At 41.2% G+C, this 20,416-nt stretch overlaps 1 protein-coding gene and 1 long non-coding RNA gene across 2 annotated transcripts in view; one reads left to right on the top strand and one right to left on the bottom strand.

Annotated features, from left to right (window-relative positions):
• Positions 1–10,380: 10,380 nt before the first annotated feature.
• Positions 10,381–19,718, bottom strand: LOC128648285 (uncharacterized). Its single transcript, XR_008400558.1, has 2 exons — positions 19,357–19,718; positions 10,381–10,683 (listed from the first exon to the last, which is right to left on the bottom strand). It is a non-coding gene; the product is annotated as an uncharacterized LOC128648285 (long non-coding RNA).
• Positions 19,719–19,944: 226 nt separating this feature from the next.
• HTT (huntingtin) overlaps positions 19,945–20,416 on the top strand; it is a gene marked incomplete in the record, with an annotated part of 1,068,170 nt that continues 1,067,698 nt past the window's right edge. Inside the window, 1 exon segment of the mRNA XM_053704193.1 lies at positions 19,945–20,233. Coding sequence (XP_053560168.1) covers positions 20,127–20,233 — 107 coding nt within the window.

The raw sequence follows: 20,416 nt of genomic DNA, 5'->3' as shown, positions 1-20,416 counted from the left end.
TAGTAAGGGGCCCCAAACTATCTAGTGGCAGCCCTGCAGACAGTGTAACTGCGCACAGGAACCGAAGGCAAGAGAGGTTCTCTTTTTGGTCCCAGTCCGGCCATGCATAGTGAGAGCCGCTTTCAACTCAGCCTCCATACGTGTTCTCACTGTGCTGCTTCTCAAGTTCTTTTTGTATTATCTATCATCACTGTCGGATGAGCGTTCATACGTAATCCCCTATGGATTTTTTTTTTTTTAAAGTTTTTTATTGAGGACATATTTTCAACATACAGCATTTCTCATACAAAGATGTTGACAATATCTATATTTAGCATAGCATGAAAGATACATACATATATGCGATAGCAAACAACAAGTGAGAATGCAAACTTTTCTCTGTAAGGGAGCCCTCGTTTTTACAGAGGTCACCTTTTCCATATACAAAGAACTCTTAGGGGTATACAATCATAACTTAATATTCTGTAAAGGTGTTATCCTTGGGGTAACAAACCAGTCAATGGAAGCGATCTAATAGCGTAGTGTTAATCATTACATTATAAACTCCTATTGTTATGGGGGGCCTTCCCGCCCCTCTCTGCCCGCTATCTACCAGCTAGGGCGTCAAGCTACTGTCTTGGTATCTAGGAAGGTGCAGGGGCAGGGTGGCAAGGGTCACATATTTGAGTATTTCGGCCGGGGCTGGGCGATGCAGCATGGTTTCCAGGGTTCCCAAATTAAGCAGTAATTGTTCAGTTGTCCTCGTTCCCTGGCAACATAATTTTCCATATTTTTGATATAGTTCACATTATCAATAACACTCTGTAGTCTGGGAGGTTGGCTCTTTTTCCAATTCCTAGCTATCAGCAATTTAGCAGAAATGAGAATGCATATCAGGAGATTTTGTTTGGTTTTGGGGAGTTTGTCTACATCTAGATGTAATATGGCTAGGGCCGGGCTTAAGGATGATGCCAGTTCAAAGTCTGCACAGACCTTTTCTATTTTCTGCCAGTAGGTCGTTAATTCAGGACAGGTCCACCAAACATGGATGGGGGACCCCGGCTCTCCACATTCCCTCCAGCACAGCTGTGAATGGTCAGGAAAGAGTCTCTGTAATTTCATGGGAACTAAGTGCCATCTGGTGATTACTTTGAAATACAACTCATAGAGGGTGACGCAATGGGTTGCCTTTTTTGTTAAACTAATGGCTTTGCTCCAAGCATCTGGTGTAAATATAATCTGTAGGTCTCTCTCCCAGGCATCTATATGAATTGTTTTTGGAGTAGTCCCTTCCTCTATCAGACAGTGGTAGTGTACTGTGAGGGGTTTATGTTGTTGGGAATTGTTTATCCAACGTGTCTCCCAAATGGTCAGATCCCTCAATGTTTCACCCAAGAAACCCCAGGATCTCATCAGGGTACGAAGTCTCAGTAGGTCGAATTGGTGTTTGGGGGTCAGCGTAGGAAGGTCAAGCATGTCCATGTATGTTTGTAGCTGTCCATTATTGTAAAAGTCTTGTACAGTGTTTATGCCCGTTGAAGTCCATGTGTCAAGATGTGTGTTAAGTAGTCCCATTAGGAGGCCCCTTATTGGGTGTATTGGCGAGGGATGTGGGGCAACTAATTTATTGTGCCGCAACTTAATCCAGGCATCTCGACACCCTTTTATTATACTGTTAGCAACGTGTACTTTAGTTTGCCAATGCGGGGGCAGCCAAACTAAGTCTTCTAGGTAAATGTAGGCTGGCAGCGACGCCTGCTCTAGTTCTCTCCACCTTGTTGGAGGGAGATCCCTGCCCCACGCTGTAGCATGGGTTAGCATAGCCGCTTCATAATATTTTCTAACGCTAGGTAGGCCAAGGACCCCCCCCTCTCTATCGGCATTTGCAGGATGTGTGCAGCTACCCAAGGTCTTTTGGTACGCCAAGTGTACGAGTTAAAGAGGGTCTGGAACCTCCTTATCAGCGTGACTGGAACTGGTATCGGGATACAGCGGAACAGGTAGGTGAGCTTTGGCAAGATCATCATCTTAAGAGCCGCTATTCTACCCATCCAAGATATATCACTATATCTCTTAGAATTAATCTCCACTGTGACGGTCATTAGTAATGTTTCAAAGTTTTCCTTGATCACTACCGACTTTTTATGAGAGAGAAAAATTCCCAAGTGGCGGATTCCTTTGCAGGACCACTTGAAAGAGTAGGCAAGTTGGACTGCTTCCCTCTCATTCTGTGGGATATTGATGGAGTACGCCTCAGTTTTGGTAACATTCAGCTTGTAATGGGAAATATCCCCAAATTGATTAAAGAGGGCCATCAGTGGGGGAAGTGAAGCAACCGGGTCTGATAGAAAGACCGTAAGGTCATCAGCAAATAGCGCAAGCTTCTGGGGGTATTATGCATTTTCACTCCATGAATCTGTGTCGATTCTCTGATTGCAATTGCTAGGGGTTCAATAGCTAAGACAAATAATAGGGGGGAAAGAGGGCATCCCTGTCTGGTTCCATTGCTGATTGTGATTTTAGGGGAGCTGAATCCCACTCCCCTAACAACTGCAGTTGGGGCAGAATATAATGCTTTGGTCGCCATAATGAAAGGGTCCGGAATGCCGAATGCAGATAGGGTTTGAAACAGGTAATCCCATCCCACCCTGTCAAAGGCCTTCTCGGCGTCTAGTGACAGGGTGAGTAGAGGAAGTCCCATATCTGCGGCCTCCGAGAATATATTTAAAAGACGCTGAGTGTTATCGGTGCCCTGTCTCCCCTGGACAAAGCCCACTTGATCTAAGTGTATAATTGTCTGTAGATGCTTCCCTAGCCTATTCGCTAACATTTTCGCATAGATTTTGGCGTCTACATTGATAAGCAAGATAGGCCTATAGCTGGAGCATAGCAGCGGGTCTTTTCCTTCCTTGTGAATTGTAGTGATATTTGCTTCTAAAAATTCCGCAAGGAAGGCACCCTTAGTTGCTGCCGTTTGAAACAGTCGGAGCAATATCGGGGTTAAAAATCGGGCTGAGCATTCGGTAAAACATTACCGTAAACCCATCCGGCCCAGGGGCCTTGTGGGGTGCTAGGCCGTCTATGGCTACTTTGATCTCCGCTAGTGTAAACCGCCGTTCCAGCTCGATCTTAGATTCCTCAGATAGTGTGGGTACAGGTAGCTTTTCAAGGAACCTGAGGATATTGTTATGGTCAGGTTTGCCGGTTGCTTCTGATTTCTCAATGTTGTACAGGGAAGAGTAATAATTAGCGAATGCAGTGCCTATTTCTTTTGGAGAGTATACCATACCATTGCGTGTTGCAATGCGAGGTATCCTCGTCTGTAGCGTGCGCTTGCGGAGCTTGTTTGCCAGAAGCCTGTCTGCCCTATTTCCTTTGTGGTAATAGAATTGTTTGAGTTTATGGAGATTCTCCTGAACCCGTGTCAGATCTCTCTTGGAGATTTCGTCTCTAAGGAGTCCAATTTGATGGGCCACTTGGGTGTTAGGGCTCATTTTGTTCACTTGTTCAAGGGTGCGGAGATCCCCATATAATTTTGCTAAGGGCTGGCTGTTCTTTTTATGCAGTCGGGCCGCTTTTTTTATGAAGTGTCCGCGTAGGTACGCTTTAAGGGCGGCCCATATCATGCTCACATCAGTGATTCCCGTATCATTATGCAATAGAAACTCCTTCACAACCTCCTGAAGTGCTGGAAGTTCTATATCAGATAGCCATTGCTCATGGAGTCTCCATGGGGGTCTATTGGCCAGGGTTTGTAGCTTAGTAAAGTCTAAATAGACCATGTCATGGTCTGACCATGTGCATGGTCTAATGTTAGGGTTGACAAGTTGGTCCAATGACCACGAGTCACAGAATATGTAGTCCAGCCTGGAGTATAAATTATGCACCTTTGAGAAGTGTGTATAGTCTTTTACTGAGGGTGCCAAGCACCTCCAGGCGTCGTAAAGATTGTGTTGATATATGAGTTTCCTAAAGGCATTAGAGGTAGAGGAGAGGTTCCTGTCAGAGCGTACGGAGATAGTGGACTTTTTGTCATTGGCTGGGTCCCAGACCATGTTAAAGTCTCCCCCTATTATTAAGTGTCCTCTTTTAATCTGTTCTATGTGTGCTAGAATCTTACGGAGGAATGGAACTTGTTTGGAATTAGGCGCATATAGTGAGACTAATGTGAACAATGCGTCATTGAGCAGGCAGATAAGTATTAGAAACCTACCTTCGCTATCCCTCTCGATAAATTCCATTTTAAAGGACAAATCTCTACTGATCAAAATAGCGACCCCTTTATTTTTGCCTTCTGTGCTGGAGGCAGTCTCATACACGGAATAGTGTCAAGAGATCTCAGAAGTCCGGGGTTCCCCCATCCAATGGGTCTCCTGCAAGAGCATAATGTGCACTTTGTGTGTAGAGGTATATTGCTGCAATAGTTTCCTCTTCGTGGGGGAATTTAAGCCTTGCGCATTCAGTGTGGTTATGCGTATAGGGGTAATTCTGGGAGCGATGGGAGGGTTGCCTGTGTTACCTGGGATATGAGGTCAGCCTAGCAGGCAGATGCAGGGGGCTAGTTGTGTACAAAAGGAGTTAGGAGTACGTGTGTGGTTTAAAATGAGAAGTATTGTATAAACTTCAAAGAGATAAACCTCTTTGACTGGTTAAAAGTGATAAGTATACACTTTCGCAATGAGTGCACCAACTAGCCTACGCCAGTGGGGCACAACTTATATATTTTGAGGGGGGAGCTAGCGGAGAGGGGTCCATGGCGTCGCCGGTCTAATGTAGAAACAAAAAAAGAAAGGAGAAGGGAAAAAAAAAAACCTTACAAAAAGAAAAAGCATATGTATTGAATACGTATGTCATACATAACAACATTCAGTGCTGTAATCCTCTTAACATATACATTAATCTCAACAGGAGGAACCTTAAAACAATGCTAATCAGCCGAACAAAAGTAATAGATGATGTCACAGCTAGCTTTCCCACACTAGATATTGTTTAATCTACTGTGCCTGGTATGGAGCCCTATATGTTGTGTGAGCAGGCTCTCACTAGGTGTGTAATGCGTGTTCCGTCTCTTATGGGCAGGTCAGTAGAGAGGTGAAGGTTGCAGTCATGAGCTTCCTGCACTATAGTCATTGGAGTCGTTAATCAGTGAGGGTATTTCTCAGGCAGCTAGTGTGCGTCTAGGGGGGGATTGGGCTGCTAGAGGGTATAGGATTTTTGCTATCTTATGGACCGCTGACTGAGGATCTGTTGGTCGTCGTGGTCAGGGATTTATATTTAAGGATTTCAGTAAGGGCAAATTAGTCCTATAGCAATGCACCTGTACCTGGACTAAATCAAGTGCTTCAGTAATCTCTGTATAGGTCAAGGTTTGGCAGGGGGTATTAAAATGGGTATGGTCATAGCATATATCCAACTCGTGCTGAAATCTCTAATGTAATGGTGGTCCCATACTCAATGGTAGCACTTGGATGTAGGTTCAGTCTACTCTCAATGTCCCCCATGATCAAATACTGAAAGAAGTAGGATAGCTGGGTATTTGAGCATTCAATTAGATATACAATTCAGCATAGTAAAATGGAATATTAGTGTACGAGTGAGCAATAGCAGGAAACAAACATGTTCATAGATCATAGCTAGTGTCTATTACTTGGATATATGATCCAAGTACCAGTCTAATGTCTAACTATATAACTCAATGCAATAAGATAACAATATAAATACAAGCAACAGTAGGAAACAAACATATTTAAGGTCTATGGTAAGTGTCCATTACTTGAGTAAATAAACAAGCTATAGCATATGATTATTTTGATCTCACCCGTCTTCATTCTGCTTAGTCTGCAAGATAGTCCTTGGGTACAAGAGAGCACTCCCTCCTGTGATGTTTCATTTTCTCCTTTCAGAGGGTACAGCAAGTAGAATAAATAAGCAAGCAAGCAGGCTCTATGTGTCTGTGTACTGATGTGGACCAATAGGGTCTCTGTGCTTCTTGAGGGTCTCATTGGATTTTCCAGCAGTGCCAGAGGATCTTTGCGGTAGCAGCTTCCAAGGTGGAGCCGATGCCCTTAGGCCAGTGTTTATTCCTGCATCGGTAGAACGATCTTCTCCATCTGAGGGGAGCAAGTTCCATTTTTGTAGTAACTCACGTGCCTGCTGGGGGGTAGAGGCCATGTACTGGTGACCATCTTTGGCAATAAAGAGTTTTACTGGGAATCCCCACCTGTATTTTAAGTCTCTCTCTCTCAGTATTTTGGTATAAGGCTGGTAGTGCCTGCGAATCTGTAGTGTGTGAGGGGAAAGATCTGGGTAGATTTGCAGTCCCGCATATTCTTCAGGCAGACGCTTGTCTCTGGCTAAAGCTCTGATAACTCTTTCCCTGTATGTATAATAATGAAGCCTCGCTATTACATCTCTTGGCTGACCACCATCAGCTGTTCGTGCTCTTAACGGCTCTGTCTATAAGATTCTCAGTACCTGTCGCAGGTCCCAATACCACTTCAAATAGTCCATGTAGGTATTTCTCCAGGTCCTGTGGTAGAACCGATTCCGGTACACCTTTAATGCGTATGTTGTTACGGCGCGATCTATCCTCTAGATCCGCCAGCTTCAGTTCTAAATCTGTAATTTGAATGGCTAAGGATTGGGAGTAACTAAGAAGGTTGGTGTGGTCTATTGCCAGATCTTCCTGCTTGCGCTCTAGCGCATCCGTTCTCTCCCCTATGAGGCCGCTGTCCTTCAAGTCTGCATGTGATCTGTCAAATCTCTTAGTTAAGGAATCATGATGTGAGGTCAATAGGGATTGAATGGCTTCTATCATATTGTTATTAGGGCTGCTGGATGCCCCTAGAACTTGTGAAGCCTTTTGTTTTAGTGTTGAGCCGGCCTGGGTGTCTGAGGCACTCCCGGTATCTGAGTATTCATCTTCTGACCTTGTATGGGCCATGCTAGAGCGGTGCTGAAAATGATCCGCCACTGTTCTTTTTGGCGTGGCATGAGGTTTCTGCTTTCTTTTCTGGGCCTGCGACATCTTGTTATTGTGAGATATGAGACTGTCTATTGGTATATGCGTGTTACTGCTGAGAGCCTGCTTGTTTCACATATGCTAGAGGGAATGCATTGGCCGGCGGGGCCACAAACAGGTAGAGTTCAATTACATATTGCTATGTGTTCTCTTCAAATGAGGAGGAATGTTCTGAAAAGGATGGCTAAGTCTGGGAGCTCTTTTGATAGATGCCTTGTCCTGTGTGGGCAGTTATTTCTACTGTGGGAGAAAGTGGTCTCTTCTTGGAGTGTGTGTCTTATGTAAGTTTAACTCTTATACCCTAGAGCCGGGTATGTGGCAACTACAGCCTTTAGTGTATACCCCACTCCCCAGGGGATTTGTCTCCTTTCGACAAAGAGGGTAAAGGGGATGAGGATATGACCCACCTGTGGTAACAGGTGGGAAATGGTAGGGAGATGGGTTAAAGTTTGCAGTTGCTGGGCAGTTTTTAATGAAACTTCTTAGGCTTTAATGCAGAAGCGCCCCCAAGCAGCAGGGCCTATCTCTGGTTCAGCTTGCATATGTAGAAGTACCTCTTCACTCTAGTAGGATTTTATCTCTAGCAGACTTCTCAGGTCCTGTTTACTGCGGCTGGTGTAGGCTGTTATGTGAGATGTCTATTGTGGTGTGTAGGCCCAGTGGCACAGAATGGAGGTCTGATATAGGACGTTCTGCTGTATATAGATAAGGCTGTCTTGGGTGCAGTCTGGCAGTTATGACTGCTATTAAAATATTTGTTTTTGTTTGCCCCAACACCTGTCTCAGTACTAAAGCTAGTACTGATCTACTCAGAGCTTGGTGATCTTTAATTCCACCTGCAGAATACACCTAAAGTTCCCTAGGGGTGGGCCCTGTCACCAAGTGTATTGTATCTATGGGCCCGTGTCCTTTGTTGTAAGCCAAGATGCCTCAGCCTTTGGTGTCAGAAAGCAGCGTCACTTATGCTGTTTGCGTCTGCCCCATGCACCCTGCACTTTCCCCTATTGCCTGAATGGTATAGCGCAATTATAGACTAGTTAGGGTGGCTTTCCCAAACAACAATGTCAGATGTGGTTTAATGTCTGTGTCCTTTACTGTATAGTGACTGGCACTGCAGCTGATATCTGTAGCGCTAGGATAAAACGCTCAGCCTCTCTATCCCTCCACACACAGGGGACAGTAATGGTCAGGGTGAGATGACCCCCAGTGTAAAGTATCTTACCCGCCTCTCAAATGCTCCTGTTGCGGGATATCCAGTCATTGCCGCCTGAGTAGGCCTTATGAAAATGGCGGCCGTTCGCGCCACTAGCTGCAAAGTTGCAGATCAGTATCCAGGCTTCCCGTGTGGGGGTATCTGCGCAAAGATGTAGCTGCAGCCTCCGCACCAGCTTGCCTCTATTGTCGCTGCGTGGCTATCAGACCAAAAGGTGAGTGGCAAGTCGGCCATCCGCTTCAGGCTTGGTTAGATGGACCTCAGCGCCCCTGTTCAGGGCCGGTCTTCTGTGAACTCATGTGGCACTAACAGCCGCTGGCCCCTGGTGCTTTATCTTCAGCTCCGGAGCTCAACTGGTCCTGTGTCAGATCTGAGGCCACGCAGCTGCGATATGTCAGGCGCCTGAGGCAATCCTTCTCTCCGCTTGTAGTAGATGACGGTCCGGTGGCAAGACAGGGTTATTTTGTAGGTCCGAATGTCCAGTCCAGGTATGCTTGCACCTTGACCACCTAGTTAGACTTCCTATGGTCAAATTTAAGCCCGGTTTGGAAAGGTTATAGCAGTTTATGTCTTATACAGCAGAGAGCTGACAGCCAACACCTCTGCTCCTTTAGGCAGCTAGCTACGCCCCCCCCCCCCCATGGATTCTTTTGACTCGATAATACTCAGCAAATGTGATGGACTGAAAATCATAAGCATCTGTTTTTGTTTAAATAGATTCTCATAATTATTAGTGATCTTGTCAGCCGGTAACACCTTTAACATGTCCCATAACCCCAAGGCCAAAGAGGCAATCCTGGAAGCCCCCAGTACAGTAAAAAAAAATAATTTTATGCTTACATCTGTTGCAGATTCATCCATGTCAAAACCGTGCAGCAGACTAGTGCAGTACCAAGAATCCAAATGATAGGTATTGTCCAACACACATCTTGCAGTACTTTGCCTATCCTACTGCAAGATGTATAAATAAACATCTTAGCTTTAGGAAGCTCCAGCGGTCTGGACTGTTTAAGTTACAGACGAGAGCTGGAGTTCCTGAAGCTCCAGGCATCTGCCACATATGGAACTGGAGTGTAATTGGCACTCCAGTTCCATATGAGGGCAGATGCGTGATCATTACAGGATGGTGACACTGTCACCATCTGTAACAATCCTCTGTTGGTGCCAGAGGGAGACAGGTGGGCAGGGGAGCAGGAGGACCCTACACTACAGAAAAAAAAAAAAAAAAAAAAAAAAAAAAAAAAAAAAGGCCAGGGGGATGTGGCAGCTACACAACAAAAAAAAGTGATGTGGGGTGCCCTAATGATCACAGGAGAAGGGGAGGTGGGCACTACACCACAGAAAATAATAAACTAAATAAAGACAAATGGTTTATAGGTACTGGCAGAAAGCTGCCAATACCTAAGATGGCAGCTAATAGTTAGAGGGGGGAGATCCTACGCAGCAGAAGAAAAAAAAAAAAAAAGAAAAAAAAAAGTCTTATATTTTCATACTGGCAGACTGTCTGCCAGTACCTAAGGTGGGGGTGACCAGTGGGAGGGAAGAGAGCTGTTTGGGAGGGGTCAAGTAGGGATCAGGGTTTGGAAGTGTCAGGCTGATCTCTACACTAAAGCTAAAATTAACCTTTTAAGCTATTTAATCAACCCCTTCACTCCAAGGAATAGTAGAAGTGTGGTGCACAGTTGCAATTGGCAGCCTTCTAATTACAAAAACGCAATTGTAAAGCTATATATATCTACCATTTCTGAACAAAGAGGGTCCCAGAAAAAAAACTCTAAATTGTGAGTAGTGTTAAAGCCATACTTAGTATTCATCCTCTTTCCACCCTTTAGGGGACCTTTTCATATTTATTATTTTTCAACATATACCTCATGATTGTATATTGCACTATAACATAAAAAAAAAAAATCTAGAGAGTTTAAACTTATTTTTTTTTATTTTAAAAACTCTCTAGATTTTAACCCCTAGTGCTTTTAGCGCCTCTCCTTATACATATGGCCCTAACAATTTGTGCCATGATTGCACAAGCAGTATGTAAATAATTATGAGAAAACCAAAGTTAGAGAAAACACGTTTTTTATTATTTGATCACATTTGGTGTTGAAATGGTGGCAGGAAATATACCAAAATGGGCCTAGATCAATACTTTGAGTTTCCCCAAATCATACATACATAAAAACAAGGCTTTATTTCTGTTTAAATGGAGTGATAGCAAAAATGCTAAAAATTCTCCGTTGTTTTCAAACCACACGAAGAAAAAAAACGCCCAAAATAAGTTCCTCTAAAGCTTTCCCCTCTAGATTAATGCCAGCAGTATTATAATACATAAAGGTTTCCAGCAAATTCACGTAAAACATTTTAAACTCAGCAACCTTGGCTTCTTGAAGACTAGTGTAACTTTTTGAAATGTCACATGTTGGCTGCTCTCCCCCCGACCCAGTTCATTTTTGGAACTGCTTCCATAACATAACTAAACACAAAAAAAAAAAAAAAACACCTTTACCAATTACAATAACATTAAATTGTACCCAAATAAATTGATAACTAGAATGTTCTTTTAAAACTGCAATAAAGCATTCAGAGACTTAATCACAGGGATATGAAACCCCCAAAAAATCTATATCTATACAGGTGGCCCTCTGTTTACAACGGTTCAATTTACACCGTTTCAGAATAACAACCTTTTTCCAGTCATGTGACTGCTTTTGAAAAGCATTGAGAAGTGCATTTATTAAAATAGCCAGTAGGTTGAGCTGTCTGCGTGTGTTGCAGCAAAGCCAAGCAAGCTGAAATTAATCAGTTGAACCAGACCTGAGCTATCGAGCAGATTTCAAAGGAACAAGATCTTCCTGTCTATAAATCAGTCCAGATTAGAATGCATAGAAAGAACTGTTTGCAGAAAAATGCAAGTAAAGTCTGTTGTGCGATTATTTTATTAGGTTTATAATGCTGTTTAGCAAATGTTTTTGTTCATTTAACTTAGTTTAATTATATATTCTGTGTTGTGTGATTATTTTATTAGGTTTATAATGCTGTTTAGCATTTAAAGTCTTCATTTCAAAGCTTTAAAAATAATGTATTAGATGTTACTTATGACAATTTTGAGAGGGGCCTGGAACCTAACTCCCTCACTTCCCATTGACTTACATTATAAACTGGGTTTCAATTTACAACCATTCCTTCTGGAACCTAACCCCGGCGTAAACTGAGGGCTACCTGTATATATATATATATATATATATATATATATATATATATATATATATATATATATATATATATATATATATATATATATATATATATATATATATATATATATATATATATATATATATATATATATATATATATATATATATATATATATATATATATATATATATATATATATATATATATATATATATATATATATATATCTATGTTTTTAAACTGTTGAAGAGGTACACTAGAACACTACATGGCAGAATATAGTGCTGCCATATAGTGCTCTTGTAAAACTGCTGCCATATATAGTGTTCCAGACACTGTTCTCATCCTTCGTTGAGCTAGTTGAACACATTGGGTTAGCCAGTGACCATAGGCATAATTGTGCAGCTAATAAATAGCGAGCTCTGAGTGATGCACTGATGTGGATAAGCCTACCTAAATATGCTTTTCTACAAAGGATACCAAGAGTCGGAAGAAAATTAGATAAAAGTAAACTAGAAGGGTGTGTAAAATATAAGCTCTTATCTGAATTACAAAAAAAATAAATAATAATAATTTTATATATATATATTTTTTTTTAAATACTCAGAATTACTTACTACACTTCATAAAATATTACTCATATGAAGTACATGCACACTACGCATCTTTTAACTGCTGCTAACCAATCAGCGTCCAGTAAACTGAATCTGGTAGTGTGTGTGGTGTCAATCTCAGCTTTGAAAAAACAAAATACACAACCCCCCACCTTTGCTTTAAAAGGGTATATTGGGGCTATATAGCAACAGATATGTTTAAAGGGACATTAAACACTAACGCTAGATAGAATTTAGCATTCATAGAAAAGATTAGTCACTGAATAACAGATTTTTTTTTTTTAAAGTTGTATTAGTTGTCTAAAAAGTGACAATATAAGTATAAAGTTTTCATGTCTATAACACGGCTTGAACTGTTCTCCAATCAGCGCGCTATCCCAGTAGCACTTTTATTGTGAACCGGGGTTATGTTTGCTTATGTAAATGCAGCCACCAATAAGCAAGCGCTATCCAGGGTGCTAAACTGCTTTACATTCCTGCTTTTTAAATAAAGATATCAAGAGAACAAAAAAAATTAGAGTAAATTAAAAAAGTTGCTTAGAATTGCACGCCATGATTCATTAAAATAAATAAATAAATGTGGGTTTAGTATCCCTTTAAAGGGATACTAAACCCACATTTTTTCTTTCATGGATTTGGATAGAGCATAACATTTAAGAAACTTTCTAATTTACTCCCATTATAAATATTTTTTGTTCTCTTGCTCTCTTATTTGAAAACCAGGAATGTAAATCTTAGCAGCCAGCCCATTTTAGGTTCAGCACCATGGATAGTGCTTGCTTATTGGTGGCTTACATTTAGCCACCAATAAGCAAGCATAACCCAGGTTTTCAGCCCAAAATGGGCTGGTTCCTGTGCATCATATTCCTGCTTTTTAAATAAAGATAGTAAGAGAACAAAGAAATGTGATAATAGGAGTAAATTAGAAAGTTGCTTAACCCCTTAGTGACCAGACCACTTTTCAATTTGTTGACCATCTGGGACCAAGGCTATTTTTGCATTTCTGCGATGTTTGTGTTTAACTGTAATTTTCCTCTTACTCATTTACTGTACCCACACATATTATATACTGTTTTTCTCGCCATTAAATGGACTTTCTAAAGATATGATTATTTTCATCATATCTTATAATTTACTATAAAAAAAATATATAAAATATGAGGAAAAAATGAAAAAAAATGCACTTTTTCTAACTTTGAGCCCCAAAATCTCTTACACAACTACAACCACCATAAAATACCAATGCTAAACAGTTTCTAAATTTTGTCCTGAGTTTATAAATACCCAATGTTTACATGTTCTTTGCTTTTTTTTGCAAGTTATAGGGCAATAAGTACAAGTAGCACTTTGCTATTTCAAAACCATGTTTTTTCAAAATTGGCGATAGTTACATTGTAACACCAATATCTGTCATGAATCCCTGAATAACCCTTCAAATGTATATATTTTTTAAAAGAAGACAACCTAAGGTATTAAACTTGGGGTATTTTGACTTGTTTCATGCAACCATTTTACCACCAATCTATGCCAAAGTTTGGGGGGGAAAAAAAAAATAATTTGATTTTTTGACAAAATAGCAATTTAAGAATACATTTACTGATAATATTAAGGGTTACTGCCAAATAACACCCTCATATGTCTTCAGCAGCATCTCCTGGGTACAGTGATACCACCCATGTATAGGTGTGTCGGGTTCTCGGGGGGCTAAAAGCTCTTATTTTTAGGGAGCGCATTCCAGTTTTTCAACTTAGAATTTTCACATCGGTCATCATGCACCCATGTCCTATTTGGGACATTTCTGAAGCTGGTCAATGGAATTTACCCCCATCAAACCATATATTTTTGAAAAGTAGACACCCTAGGGTATTTCAAATGCTTGTATTTTAACACTTTCCATGCACTAATTCAACCACCACTCTTTGTCAAACTTTTAGGTAGTCATTATTTTGTGTTATTTTTCACACACATTGTACTTTAGGCATGGATTCTCAGTTCCTGTTATGTGTTACTACCAAAAAAACCCTCAATATGTGTTCAACAACATCTCCTGAGTACAGTGATACCACCCATGTATAGGTGTGTCGGGTTCTCTGGGGGCTAAAAGGCCTTAATTTTAGGAAGCGCATTCCAGTTTTTCAACTTGGAATTTTCACATCGGTCATCATGCACCCATGTCCTATTTGGGACATTTCTGAAGCTGGCCAATGGAATTTACCCCCATCAAACCATATATTTTTGAAAAGTAGACACCCTAGGGTATTTCAAATGCTGGTATTTTAACACTTTCCATGCACTAATTCAACCACCAGTCTTTGTCAAACTTTTGGGTAGTCATTTTTTTGTGTTATTTTTCACACACATTGTACTTTAGGCATGGATTCTCAGTTCCTGTTATGTGTTACTGCCAAAAAACACCTCAATATGTGTTCAACAACATCTCCTGAGTACAGTGATACCACCCATGTATAGGTGTGTTGGGTTCTCTGGGGGCTAGAAGGCCTTATTTTTAGGAAGCGCATTCCATGTTTTACACTTCCCATTTTCACATCCCATGCACCCATGTTCTATTTAAGACATTTCTGAAGCCGGCCAATGTAATTTACCCCCATAAAACCATATATTTTTGAAAAGTAGACATCCTAGGGTATTTCAAATGCAGGTGTTTTAACACTTTCCATACACTAATTCAACCACTAGTCTTTGTCAAACTATTGGGCATTCATTTCTTTGTGTTATTTTTCACATACATTGTACTTTAGACATGGATTCACAGCTCCTGTTATGTGTTACTACCAAAGAAGACACCAATATGTGGTCACCAACATCTCCTGAGTTCAGTGATACCACCTATGCATAGGTTTGGTGGCTTGTTTGGGCGGTGCAATGCCAAATGTCTGACATGTGTGTGATTTTTTTTCACATTTAACATATTTTCTTTGCCTATCGTCTTTTTTGGGGGTCTTTTAACATACCCCAATTTATTTGTTTTCCATAAATGTGATTATATTTAAAAAGTTGACCCCCCAAGGTATTATACATGGAGTGGTTTGATGACTTTGATGCAACCGTTTTAGCCCAAAAAATTGGAGAAAGTATATGGTGGTAATTTTTCAATTTTCATTTTTACAGACACATTGCTTTTTTACTATGATTTAGGAGAGACAGTTGTAAGTTATTGCAAAAGAATACTTCAGGTTGTTTTCTGCAAGGCACCCTGAGTACACCTATGCCCCCCATGCATAGGTTTGCCAGGATTTTGGGAAGGTTATGTTACAATTTTATGACTTGTGATTTTAGTTATTAAAAATGAGAGTATTTCTTCTGATAGGCCTATCTTTAGTTTGGGGCCTATCGCATACCCCACTTTTATTTATTGCATTCAAAGTGTATATTTTTTAAATGTTGACACCCCAAGGTATTGTATATGGTGTGCTTTGATGCCTTTGAAGCAACCGTTTTAGCCCAAAAAATTGGAGAAAGTGTATGGTGGTAATTTTTCAATTTTCATTTTTACAGACACATTGCTTTTTGACTATAATTTAGGAGAGACTGTTGTAAGTTATTACAAAAACATACTTCAGGTTGTTTTCTGCAAGGCACCCTGAGAACACCTATGTCCCCCATGCATAGGTTTGACAGGGGTTTTGGTTAAAAAAAAACAGGCACAATTTTAGAAAAAAATAGAGTAGTGAAATGTAAAAATCTGGCACAGTAAAAGTAAAAAAAACAAAAAAACATCTAACTGTAAACATAACCAAAAAAAAAAAAATTATATATATATATATATATATATATATATATATATATATATATATATATATATATATATATATATATATATATATATATATATATATATATATATATATATATATATATATATATATATATAAGCAAATGTATTTATTTTTTTAAAAATTGACCATTTTATGGTACCGCTTGAAGCAGTCCCCAATGCAGAGTGCAGGCTGTCCAGGGCAATCAGGACAGTAATATATGGTGTCCCTTCTCTTCCCCCTCTTGGTACAGACTCTGCATTTTTTTGTGGTTTCTGCTTTGTGGCAGTAGGGGGGATTTTAAAAATAAAATGGGTAGCCCCAACTCTGCTCTCTCCCATCACCGCCCGGGGAGCAGGTGCATCATGGTACAAAATCCCCGTAATAATCTGGAGCTGAAACTGTAAAAAAGTCTTTTTAACTCTGGGGTTTGCTTTTTTGAACAACAAAAAAGCGTTGTGGGTTGCAATCTGCATTAGGTAAATTGCAACCTTTTTGTACCAGGCCCTTGTCTTCCGCATAATTAGGTAGGGCTGCAGCAGCTGATCAGCCAGATCAACCCCACCCATATGCCGGTTATAAGACTTGATGCACACTGGCTTCCTTATGATCTCAGCTCTGCCACGTACAGAAACCGCCACCGTCCTCTCTGTGTGGATGGTGGTAAGAAGGTATACATCCTTCTTGTCTCTGTACTTCAGTGCCAACAGCTCCTCTTGGCGCAGAGCTGAGGTCTCCCCCCTTCGTAGCCGGGTGCGTACAAGCTGTCCTGGGAAACCTGCGCGGTTCTTTTTAATTGTACCGCAAGCTACTGTATCAAAGCAATACAGTAGCTTGAACAAAAGGACACTTGTATAAAAATTGTCTAAGTACAAGTGATACCCTTTGTTCATTAGGGGTAATATCAGGTCCCAGACAATCTTGCCAGTGGTTCCCATATGTTCTGGGCAACCTGGAGGGTCAAGGTGGCTATCCTTTCCCTCATACACCCGGAAGGCCTGAGTATACCCCAGTCTCGCTGTCACAGAGCTTATACACCTTTACCCCATATCTGGAGCGTTTGGAAGGAATATACTGCTTGAATCCCAGCCTTCCCTTATACTTCATTAGGGATTCATCAACGCATATATTCCTTCCAGGTGTATAAGCCTCTGCAAACCTGGCAGAAAAGTGGGTTATCAGGGGGCGGATTTTATACAGCCTGTCAAATTGGGGATGCTCCCTAGGGGGGCACAGGCTGTTGTCGCTGAAGTGCATGAAATGCAGAATCATTTCATACCTCTTCCTCGACATAGTCTGGGAGAAAATGGGGGTAGAGCAGATGGGGCTAGTACTCCAGTAGGAGCGAATGGAGGGTTTCTTTATGATGCCCATCAGCATAGTCAATGCCCAGAATTTTTTGAATTATGGCACATTGATGGGGGCCCATTGCTGCTTTGCCAAATATGTTCCAGGCTTTGCAGCACGGAACTGATGGGCATATAAATTAGTTTGGGCGACAATGTTCCCCAATATATCATCGCCCAGAAACACTTCCAGAAACTGCTGGGGGCTAAAACCTGCCACATCTATATTTATGCCAGCATTTGCTGTGAAGGGTGGGATATCTGGCCTCTGGAGATGAGGCGTTACCCACTCTTCAGCAGCAATGGCAGCAACACGCCTCCTTCTGGCAGGGGGGCTAGCAGGGGGGCTGGCAGGGGGGCTAGCAGCCACAGATACATCACTATCAGTTGAGACTGCATCTAGTGATGTATCTGAGCACATGGCAGGGTCAAAATTGGGGTCTGAGTCAGAAATAGAGGCATCTGACTGACGCAAGGATGGCATACGCCTCCTCAGCACTATATCTTTTCTGTGACATTTTTGTATCTGTCACAGAAAACAATTACTAAAAAAAATTAAATTAACTAAATTAATTAGCAAAAAAGTACAGCTATGCTACTGCCAGTGATTTATAGCGATCACTGGCAAGCTAGAGGTTAATGGCTCTGAAAATTAAATTAAATTAACTAAATGTTTCTGAAAAGAGCCTTTGGGTTTTTAAAAAATTACAACAAAATTAACCCCTAAAAAAATGCACAGACAGCAAAAAAGTACAGCTATGCAACTGCCAGTGATTTATAGCGATCACTGGCAAGCTAGGGGTTAATGGCTCTGAAAATTAACTAAATGTTTCTGAAAAGAGCCTTTGGGTTTTTAAAAAATTACAACAACAAAATTAACCCCTAAAAAAATGCAGACAGCAAAAAAGTACAGCTATGCAACTGCCAGTGATTTATAGTGATCACTGGCAAGCTAGGGGTTAATGGCTCTGAAAATTAAATTAACTAAATGTTTCTGAAAAGAGCCTTTGGGTTTTTAAAAAATTACAACAAAATTAACCCCTAAAAAAATGCAGACAGCAAAATGCAGCAAAAAAAAAGTGCACCTATGTTACTGCCAGTGATATATAGTGATCACTGGCAAGCTAGGGGTTAATGGCTCTGAAAAGAGCCTTTGGTTCTATATTTTTTAACAAATAAAAGAAATAAATCTCTCTCTCTGCTAAATACAGGTCTCTCTCTCTCTCCAACAAAATGGCAAGTGAGGAGAGGGAGGGAGATCCACACTGATCATAGTCAATATTTACAAATATTGACATGATCAGACAAATGGGGTATTTTATTATTATTATTTTTTTTAGGGTGGGAGGCTCAGATTGGGTGACCCTAGCTTGCCCCTATGATGATGCAGGCTAGGGACACCCCCAGAGGCCCCATGATGCACTGGGCATCGCCATCTTGGATGCCTAGTGAAGGGGGGGGGCTATTTAGGGCTTTTTTTATATTTTAAACGTTTTTTTTTTTTATTTTTTACCTTCATTTTATAACTAACTAAGTGCCTCGACCCACCGAGGCACGTAGCACACAAGCAGAGCATCGGAAGCGTGTCCGATCGCTTCCGATGCTCTGAAACACTGCCGGGCTCCACATGGAGCGAAACCGGAAGTGATCACTCGTGGGGGAGTGATCAATCCGGTCCCGGCACTCGGGAACAGTATTGCAGGATGCCTAGACATCAAGGCAAGCCTGCAATACTGTTAGAGCAGCTGGAAGCGATTTCGATCGCTTCCAGTGCTCTGTTAAACCGACGACGTATGCCATACGTCCTCGGTCGTTAAGTGCTTTTTTTTTTGAGGACGTATGGCATACGTCGTCGGTCGTTAAGGGGTTAAAATTGCATGCTCTGTCTGAATCATGAAAGAAAAAATGTGGGGTTAGTGTCCCTTTAAGTCTGTACAGTTAACTGTTACAAATGTATAAAAACCTGCAGAACTGTATATAAATATGTAGGCTGTTTTTTTTTATACAATGTACCCATGTTGGTGATTAGAGCTGGCTGAGCAAAGTCTATGGGGAAAACAGGGATTTTACACCCCAAAATATGGCTCCCTTTTTGTTCCTGGAGACACAAACACTGCAGTGTTATTGCCAACTCCCATACCAAATAATCTCATATGGCCGAGAAAATCATTTAGATGCTAAACTCAGATTTTACCAAAACATATTTTCTTACGCAGTATTAGATCATCCCGGAAGTAAACGCGCAGATGTCCTGCAAAATCCTCCAGACGGACCAGACCCAAGCCAACCACAGAACATGAATACCTAGAACACATGGCGTTATATTATTGTCATATTGTGTACATTCTCCGCGTTCACCGATTTATACATATAAACGTATACGAATATTAGAAACACACTGAAAAAGAACACAAACGGAATAATATATATCCCGTAGACTTAAAAAGGAATCATGCAAACGAAGTCATATATTCACAAATAGAAATTATAAACAAAACAAGCAATCCGGTTGTTCCGTATAATCCGGTGTAACGTCACAACAAATGGTATCACCCTCCTGTGTACGACCGTGCACGTGTGGCTCATCCTGCAGCTGTAAACTCAACTGGAGCCCCTGTCACGCACATATATATCGTCTTATTGCCCAGGCGATAACTCCGCCTCTTTTCTCTGCTGGCCAATCACAATTTTCTCCCTGTCAAACTCTTCTTTCTCCTGTTTGGTGTAGTCTCCTGTCATGCCTGCGCTCTCGCTTCTGCTATTGGCTGGAAGAGGTATAGCGGGTTAGATTGGGCCTGGAGCTGTCATTGACCGCGCTTCCTCTCTGTATTGGCGGTCGGTTATGGCGTTTGGCTGCGGATGGTTCCTGGAACTGAGGTGGAAGCTGGTGTCAGTGTTGTGATCTTGCTGTTGAGTCTCACAAGGAGTTTTACGCCTGACCTGGCCCGTGTTTTGTTTATGGTTTGGATGCGCTGAGATAATATGGCCACCATGGAGAAGCTAATGAGGGCGTTTGAATCTCTCAAGTCTTTCCAGCAGCAGCAAGTGCCGGCGGCGCCGGTGGTGGTAGAGGAACCGGTGCAGAAACTGTAAGTCTCTGAGGTGAATGGGAGAGTAGGGTTATAGAACACAGGGCCCGTGATGCACAACAGTAATTCTATTGAGGAGGATTATATTTTGATACTTACTTTGTCATCAGAGACAGATGATAGTTATGTTATAAATGGGGGAATCACAACTGTTATATTGCATATGGTGTAGTCGCCGAATTT

Source organism: Bombina bombina, chromosome 2 (genome assembly GCF_027579735.1).
Source record: "Bombina bombina isolate aBomBom1 chromosome 2, aBomBom1.pri, whole genome shotgun sequence".
In the NCBI taxonomy this organism is placed as follows: domain Eukaryota; kingdom Metazoa; phylum Chordata; class Amphibia; order Anura; family Bombinatoridae; genus Bombina; species Bombina bombina.
Note: the sequence above shows the minus strand (reverse complement) of the source record. Positions and strands in the feature narration are given on the sequence as shown.